This window comes from Vidua chalybeata, chromosome 12 (assembly GCF_026979565.1).
Source record: "Vidua chalybeata isolate OUT-0048 chromosome 12, bVidCha1 merged haplotype, whole genome shotgun sequence".
Classification (NCBI taxonomy): Eukaryota; Metazoa; Chordata; class Aves; order Passeriformes; family Viduidae; genus Vidua; species Vidua chalybeata.
Window position 1 is genome coordinate 7,158,970 of NC_071541.1, and position 8,400 is coordinate 7,167,369.

At 44.0% G+C, this 8,400-nt stretch overlaps 1 protein-coding gene across 1 annotated transcript; it reads right to left on the bottom strand.

The window, feature by feature from the left end:
- Window positions 1-1,492: 1,492 nt before the first annotated feature.
- SNTN (sentan, cilia apical structure protein) lies at window positions 1,493-4,809 on the bottom strand. The gene is made up of 4 exons (XM_053953844.1): window positions 4,700-4,809; window positions 4,061-4,095; window positions 3,162-3,301; window positions 1,493-1,784 (listed from the first exon to the last, which is right to left on the bottom strand). Exons 1-4 carry the CDS (start codon window positions 4,807-4,809, stop codon window positions 1,626-1,628), a joined length of 444 nt encoding a protein of 147 aa, XP_053809819.1. The 3' UTR covers window positions 1,493-1,625.
- Between the last annotated feature and the right edge of the window lie 3,591 nt (window positions 4,810-8,400).

Consider the following 8,400-nt stretch of genomic DNA (forward strand, 5'->3'; position numbering starts at 1 on the left):
CACTGGGACACCAGGCCCTCAGCAGGGCGATGCCCTGGGGGGACGTGTCCCTGAGCAGCCAAACAGAACAGACAGAAACGCTGTGTGCTGGCTTTGTCACTTCTTGCCACAGGCTGGATGCTGCCTGTTCTTGCAACCCACCATCACAGCAGGGGATTTGCTAATCTGAGGATTTATTTGTAGCAGGATCAGTTGTGAATGTTTAGCCTCCAGACCAGGCGTGTCCTGACTCAGGTCCAAATCCAGCACCTTACCTGCTGAGCTTCATTTCAAATCCCACCATATCCATTTGCATTTCTTCTTTCAGCTCCATCCCACACTGCACAGAGACCTTCCTTCCGCAAACAGCGGGCTGCTGGTCTTCTACTGTAGTCTTTCCTTCACATCAAAATCCATCACAAAACATCGTCTTAGCTCCTGAAAACACTAAGAGCCTTTTTATGTCAAAGAGTTAAATCTCATTACTCAGCAGGCATTAATTTCCCTCTTTTAACACTAGAGGGTTTGATCCCTTCCTATTAAAAATTCATGCACCAAAGCTAAATCATTCTTGTCTTCCCCTTTCCAGCCAAGGAAGAAGAAAAAATTAAAAAGGCTCCAACATTTTGCTGGCTCATTCATCTTGGTAGATTCTTATCAAATCCTTACAGAGGCTGTTCTGTTCCTAGTATGTGAGACTGCTTTTTGTGTCCCAAAGGGATGTCACAGTGGGATGAATGTTGGCTCTGAGCCAGGACTTTGTAGGTAGGAATCAAACCAAATATTAGGATGATGAGCATTTCATACTGAGGCGCTGGCCCTAACCAATATCATTCAGTTCCAATACAAACAATTTATTAGCTATTCTTTTTCCCCACCATCCCTGGTTTGGAACACCTCTTATCTGGTTTCTGCTTTTCAGTTTCATGGAACAGCAGATTCAGCTGGCTGGCATGTCTAGGTCATTCCCCTGGTCATACAAGCACAGCATTGCCAGAGTATTCCTTGAAATTCCTTCCATTGTGATGTCTCATCGAAAAAAGCAGTTGGAGGAGGAAATAAAAGTAAACAAATGCTCCCTTCAGCAGGGTTAATGGCGGGGTGGAAACCACACAGGCTAAAATCAATCTTTACCTAGGACAGCACCAGATTTTGTGGTCACTGTCCATGGTGAAACCCATCACTGGTAATGCCCTGCTCAGGGCTGAAGCCCCCTGGGGTGACTGGGAGAGCCTGGGGAGCTGGGCAGCCCTGACTCCTGGACATTTTGGCAGCTGCATATTTTGGCAGCTGTCTCTCCATCATCTCCCACACTACTGTAGGGAGAGGATGGAGATGTCTGGGAGAGCCTGGGCTGCCCTTCCCTGGCATTAAACTGGGCTGGGGGTTGCCCCCAGCTGTTAACTGGTCTTGGACCAGCAGGAGCCAGTCACTCTCCCAAAGCACAGATGCAGTGGGCACAAAGCCCTGAGCACTGATGCCACGGATAGCTGAAGAGAGGAGTAAGTTCAGGTGGGTTTGGACACAACTTTATTCCATTTAAAAGGGACCAGCAGTGGGTATCCAGGCACACAGTGGTATCTGTGTGTACCTCACTCATGCTTTCCTCATATGGTGCCAGGCAATTTCTTCTTTAAAATCACAGATCATTTTGTAATTTTCACATTTTTGATCTCCTGCAGCAGGTCAGACATTAGAGTGAGACTGACTAACATGATCATGAAATCTTCAAAATTAATTTTGTTCTCTGACTCTTCATCCAAGGAAGAAATTATTTCCTGGTATTTTGGTTTGTTTTCTTGGCCCTATGGAGGATTTTAAATAGAAAGAAAAAATGAAGTTCCTTTTTAATTGCATCATTAGGAACAAAAAGACATCTACCTATGTAAATATTAATGTATTTTTTATTTTCCCATTCAGTTTTTTATGTCCACATTCATATTAGTCTTTCAAAAGGTAACCAAAGAAATTCAAACAGAAATATTATTGCAGTCAGAAACGAGAACAACCAGTCCTCAAAGTTTCCATCAGAATCCAGAATATATCTTTATGTCTAAAAGACACCTAATCATGACTGAAAATCTGACAATGATGATGATCTAGCTGGTAACTGCTAGGAAAAAAAGGGAGTCCTGTGTCTTGATAAAACTGGGAGGAGGAAACAACCAACCGACAACCCTCTTAAATTTAATATTCAAATATATACAAATACATATCATAAGGTCTCAGAAACTGTTGATTTTACAGGCATAACTTTAGTACTGCTACTCTTAGTCCTCTTGGGCATTCCTGTTGGAATGGATTATTAAAATTCTGTAACATATCTATTATTTATATTTCCTAATGAAAAAAGCTTGCTAGAGTTTCAGGGTAGTGTTTTAGCTTAATAATTTCCAAACCATCTCAGGATCCCAAGCTTAATTGCTTTCAGTAATATTTTCAATAAGGTGCCTAGTTTCTAATTTGGTGCCAATTTCCCCTCCCCAACCAGTCATATGATTTTTTTATTTTTGGACGTAAAGTTATTACCTCTCTCATTTATTTATTTGAAATCTTTTTTATTAGTCCTATATAGCTTTTCCTACCTTTTTTTTTTTTTTTTTTTTTTTTTTTTAATTTAGGGAGGGGAGAAAAAACCCTGCAGGAAGTTTACAGCCACAAGTGCTGCTATGATGGTTTTTCACCATACCCAGCCAGGTGGGTGAGGGCTTTCTGCCCCTCTCTCCCAGGAACCCCACCAGTGACTGCAGTGAACACAGCTCTGTGGCACAGGGCTGGCTCTCAGCGCTGGTCCTGTGCTCTGGCAAACCACCAAACACCTCATTAAATGCCACGAGTTTCTTCTCTTCATAAAACCAGCCTCTTGTCATCATCCAAGGGTTTTTTAATTTTTTTTTTTGCAATTGCCCTGTTTTCATTAAAGAAATTCAAGCAGGCATCAGCCGTGGTTTGTTGCTGTCCCCTTCCTTTGGCCCTGTGTTAGACACAGGCTCAACATAAAGCAACTAAGTCACAGAATGTTTGTACCAAATCCCTAAAGTATCACTTGGGATTACTCCATGGACTGATGCTTGCCAAGCTGCAGGAGAGAGCCCGAGCTGCCATTCCTGCACCCAAAGTGCCCAGCCAGGGCTGTCCCAGTGCCACCCTCACCTGTATGAAATGCCTGTAGACCCCCTCACCTGTATGAAATGCCAGAACTGGGACTGCAGTAAGCTCTTGGTTTCAGATTTGCTGAGCTTGCTCTCAGGATCAGCATAATTGTTATACACCAAAGCTGCTGTGGCAAAAGCCTTTTCAAGGTCTGAGCCTTTTCGTAGAGCTGGAGGGAGGAAAAGTTTATCCCCCCCCCCAAAAAAAAAAGCTTTTGAGATGTAATTGAAAGGAATCTGTTAAAACTATCCTGGGTGGGTGGAAATCTGTGTAGTTTCATTAAAGTTAATGAGACTGAAACTGTTTATACCCACAGAGGATCTGGCCCAGATTTTATTTGGAATGGGCCAGCAACATGTCTCATATCCCATGCAATCACACCCTGAAGGAAGCTTTCCTTTGGAGCTAGGGCTGTGACACAGCATGGTGGGCTTGAGACCCATCTGGCCTATCCTGACCCTGGGCATCCAGCAAGGACCTGCCACACCATGGGGACAGGCCACGGTGACCATCTCCTGGGTGTATTTGGACTCCCAAGACCTGCATCTGGGAAAACACGGCCCATTTGGAAGCCTGGCTGCACAGGACCATTCGTGTCTGAGCACCAGTGCTGCATTTCAGCATTATGGCATACTTGGGATCTGGGCTGGATTCATTCCCCTCTCGTGCATGACTGTGAAAGACTGCATGCTCACAAGCCTCTGTTAGCAGAGGTTACACATTTATGCTGTGATTTTTTATGAAAAGGCAAGCACAAGAGGAGATGTAAACACAGGAGTACATGGCACAGGGACCCATGAGACTCTCCTGTCTTGCATCAGCTGAGGATCTGCACGGCCTCTGCAAGCCCTGTGACAGTGCCAGAACTTTCTGCACGTGGGCTGTGAAGGGCCTGAACCCCAAAGGGGCAATGAAGGGCTCCCCTTACCTTTTATTGATGCCAGCTGCTTGGCAATGGGTACGCTGGTGGTGAGAAAGCAGAGAGGCACAATTATCACTTGGTAAATTGTGTTGGGTATTGAATTTCTCCAAGAATGAGCTTGCTCATTTCTGTTTTATTTAATCACCCAGGAACTCAGAGCTTCCCAAGGGACAGTGTCTTTCCTTCAGAGCTGAAAGGAAAATGGCCTCTACAAGAAGCACAAGAACATCACACAGCTTCTAATCCCTCACCTAAGTGAGTAGCCTGGAGTTGTTACTAAAGTTGATTATTAATTTTAAGTGAGGGACATTGCAACACACTTCATATAACTTCTTCATAAACATGAAAGAGGTCCCAGAGACTTCCCAGTTTTATACCCATTCCCAGGAAAGTAGAGAGGGGTCAGCCATCCCCTCCTCACCAATGCTCTCTGTTTGGAGCAGGCACATAGCTTTTATTTCCAGCAGGACTCACATTCATGAGAATCACCCCCCCTGCTTTCAATCAAAACCTAAAACCTGCTAACCTTGTGCTGAATTGATAGAAACTAATTACAGAGCATGTGATAGAGACAAACACACCCAGATCATGAGTTTCAACACAAATGGCAGATCACCCAGATGCCATAACAAAGCAATGACTTACCCCTTGGGCATGCCTGCAGCAGCTGGAGGGCCTTTTTTGGTGGAAGCAGGAGCTGGCTGACTGACTGAGTTCTGCTTCATACTGGGAACACTTGTTCTGCAGCCACACATCTCGAGGCCAGGGTGTTTGTGATCTCCAAGCAACTGAGTAATAGCAAGCAGGTGGATCGAAGCTCTGCCCCGTGGAAGCAGCCTGCTTGTAGCCATGCCTATCAATAATGCAAACACTACCTGGGAGTCCTGGAGCCAGTTAAATACACCAGCCCACAGCAGCCTCTGGAAGGCACTGCTGGGCTGGCCAGTAGTGGGGCTTGTACTTTATAGGGGAATTTGACAGAAACAAACCCAACTCATAATGGAACCTGGATGTTCTTAGATCTGTGGGGATGTAACTTTGCATCAGGAATAACTTTGACACTGCATCCATTCATCTGTAGAAATTATAATTTTAATGAGAAGCCTTCCCAGTGTGGGATAATGTAACTTGCCTAAAGCTATAAAGGGAGTTATTCCTGCAGCCAGAGTCGGGATCCAAGCGTTTCCTAGCTCCTGATCCAGCATTTATCCTAGGTGAGCACACTCCTACTCTAATATTTATTCTATTTCCCCGTCACGGTGCAAAGAGACCTGCTCTGCCTCCAAACCACTTCCAAAGCAGCACCCAGCAGGGAGCCTGGGCTGTGGTTCCCACCCGAACAGAGAGCGCTGCTTCCAAAAGCAGCACGGAGCCATATGGCAGAGCAGTCGCACATTAGCGGAACTGGAAGGGCTCCAATGAACTTTGTTATTTATTGGCATGGATGTTGCTATTAGAAAACACAGCTTGTCACACTGCCTATCTCCATGCATGGGCTCCTCTCTGCGGATCCTTTGCCTAGAGGTGTCTAGACAGGGTAACTTCAACTTAAAAGACAAAGCAGCCACTTTAATTCCAGGGTGGTCTGTTAATAGGTGGTGACTTCAACTACCTCATCCAGCTCATCATTCCTGGTGAAAGGATAAAATACTGATGTTAAAACTATCCATGATGAGACTTTATGTAACGGGACACACAAAGGAGACTGCAACAGATGGCCTAGAGAATTAAAATGTTTTCCTCATTTAGTAGAAGCTAAATTACTGAAGGCTAATGAATAAGGATGTTCACCACCTTACCGTTCCTGGATTTTAATTATCTTAAAAAGCATGGGAAAAGAGAACCTTTAATTTTCCATCTAAGAGTGTCATTACTCAAACAATTCAGAGCATTTTTCTGAGAGGTTTAGGCTGTCTTAGATCTCTAGTGCATTCTTTAGGACTGGCTCATGAATAAAACAGAGCCTGTAATTGCAATGACGAAGCCAAAACACATATAATCAATGCTCATTATTCCATCAATTAACACACTAAAATTAAACAAGAAATTCAGGCTTAGTAATCTGCCATCAGCTAAAAAAAAAAAAAAAAAAAGTCTTGATATCATGTTGAAGTGATAATTCCCTTTCACATCCGTTGAACCATACAAAGAGGCATGAAAAGATTACATGCCGGTTAATATGTGGAATGGGGATGTTTGGTCTTAGCATCCAAGGTAAAAAATGAGAGTGAGAAACAGACTCAGTTGCCTCTTTATCAGTGGCAGGCAGTACTGCGAGCGGGCTGGCAAACCCAGCCCTCTGTGCTTTGGGATCTTTCCACTGTGGATCAGATTTCAGCTCACAGTTATTTTAATCTCACCAACTTTTGAGGTGAGCTCTAGAACAGGTGATTTGCTTTGCTGGGGTAGTAGCAAGTTCAGACAAACCTGAGGTTCATTATCCCTCTAGGGTACACTAATTAATGTGTGCAGGAGTGTTTGTGCCTGACAGATAAAGGGTAGCATGAGGATAACCCTTGTCTTTGCAGATGATCAGCTTTGAAGACTGAGATTTTGGCTATGCGTGTTGCTCGAGTATTCTGGTCAGCAAGGTGTGTGTGGAGCCAGGCCATCTGCTCTGTAGCTATTTTGGTACACACTATTTATGTTTGAAATATCCAGGTGCCTTTATTGGTCAATTTTTAGCATGTTTCACACGTTAACGACCCTGTCTGCGCAAAATACGCAACCTGCCACTTGAAACTGCAAAATCTTTACAGGCAGTTCACTTGAAATAATTGTCACTGCAAAAAGCCACAGCCTCTGCTTCACTTTTGGTATTTTGGTATATTTCCCCCTCCTTTTTCAAGGAAATGCTTTTTGCATTTCAGAAGGCTGATGTTGTGAAACGTGTGTGTGTGACAGAGCCTTGACTCCCTTGGAGATGACCCTGGGCAGGGCAGGGGAGGGCTGGACCACAGTGGGCAGGATCCGAGGGACACAGGCACAAGGGAAGACCTGACACAGGAGATAAACTCACACCCCCCGGCCTCTCGGGCTGCATTTCAGCAGCACACCCTTCAGCAGCTGCAGGAGAAGAGCTGCTAACTTGCACCCAGGCAGGTAATAGCTTGAACTCTTCACCCAGAGAAGCTGGGGCTGTCCCATTCCTGGAAGTGTTGAAGGTCAGGTTGGACAGGACTTGGAGCAACCTGGTCTAGTGGAGGGTGTCCCTGCCCATGGCAGGGAGGATGCAACCAGATCAACTTTAATCCTGAAAATACTACTGCCAAGTAATTTTCCCTCTGAGAAATGTTTTATTATTGTTCATTTAGACTTCAGAAAGGCAGCTATAGTCTTAAAAAACTGGAATCTCATTAATGGGGGACACAACAATAAAAATGTAAGAAAAGAAACTAAATGCAACAAACAGGATGCCTCCCACTGAACTATTAAAATTTAATATTGAAATGCTAAGGTCTTTATAATAAGGATAGATGACATTGACAAATGATGGGATAATCAGCACCAGATATATTAATAGCAAAATACAAATTATTGCTGATGTTAGAGAATTCCAAAAGGAAAAGCTCCTGGGTTTAGCAGAAGTAGGGAATAAAAAGAAATCTTAAAAAAGAATATTGAAGTTAGGGAGAGCATGAGCTAAGTAGACCATCCAATCACATACATAAGGAATTTTGACTCAAATCTATCTTAAAACTAGTGGACAAAGGACTAAATGCTTATGACATGATATGCATAATGAGAAGAACTTTTTTCAGAAAACAATTAAATAATACGTGGCAATTTTTAATCCATAGTTCTTAATCTTTCTGTCATATTAACTGTGAAACTCTGGAGATATTGTCAGGAACAGACTACAGGGAGGTGCAATGCATGTTGATGCCACTGCCTCTTATATCAGCACATCACAGTTTCAGCCAAGATTGATTCAGGGCTACAGCCTGGATTGCTCTTCCAATTTGAGAGCATATAAAGATTGCAAATAATTAACCTAATTGGGTCAGGCAATTGTAGCACGAATTCATGCAACAAGAGCACAAACTTTCTCCAAGTCTTAGCCATCACTGAGGCTCTGTTATGTACAGCTCAATGGCCATACTGAAGGAGATTTGGTCATCAGGAAAAATATCACACACAAAAAACCCAACCCCATCTAGCCATGGCAGAGCCCCGTGGGTTGTGTTTGCATCTGAGCTCATCCTTGTCTCCTTGATGTGCTGGGTAGGAAGTGAAGCAGGCTGCAGAGCCAGTGGTACCCAGAATTACTCTCCCTGTCCTCTTCAGCACCTTCCCATGGAGGGCATTGATGCTCCAGCTCTGCAAAGTGCATCCCCTCCCCAGCC

Bases quoted from the DNA above. Each gene is read 5' to 3' on its own strand.
- SNTN (XM_053953844.1), bottom strand. From the start codon at position 4,809: ATGTGTGGCTGCAGAACAAGTGTTCCCAGTATGAAGCAGAACTCAGTC. The intron at 4,096-4,699 runs GTAAGTCATTGC...TCTCACCACCAG, and splicing joins GCTGCAGGCATGCCCAAGGG to CGTACCCATTGCCAAGCAGC. The intron at 1,785-3,161 runs GTGAGGGGGTCT...AATCCTCCATAG, and splicing joins AGTTCTGGCATTTCATACAG to GGCCAAGAAAACAAACCAAA.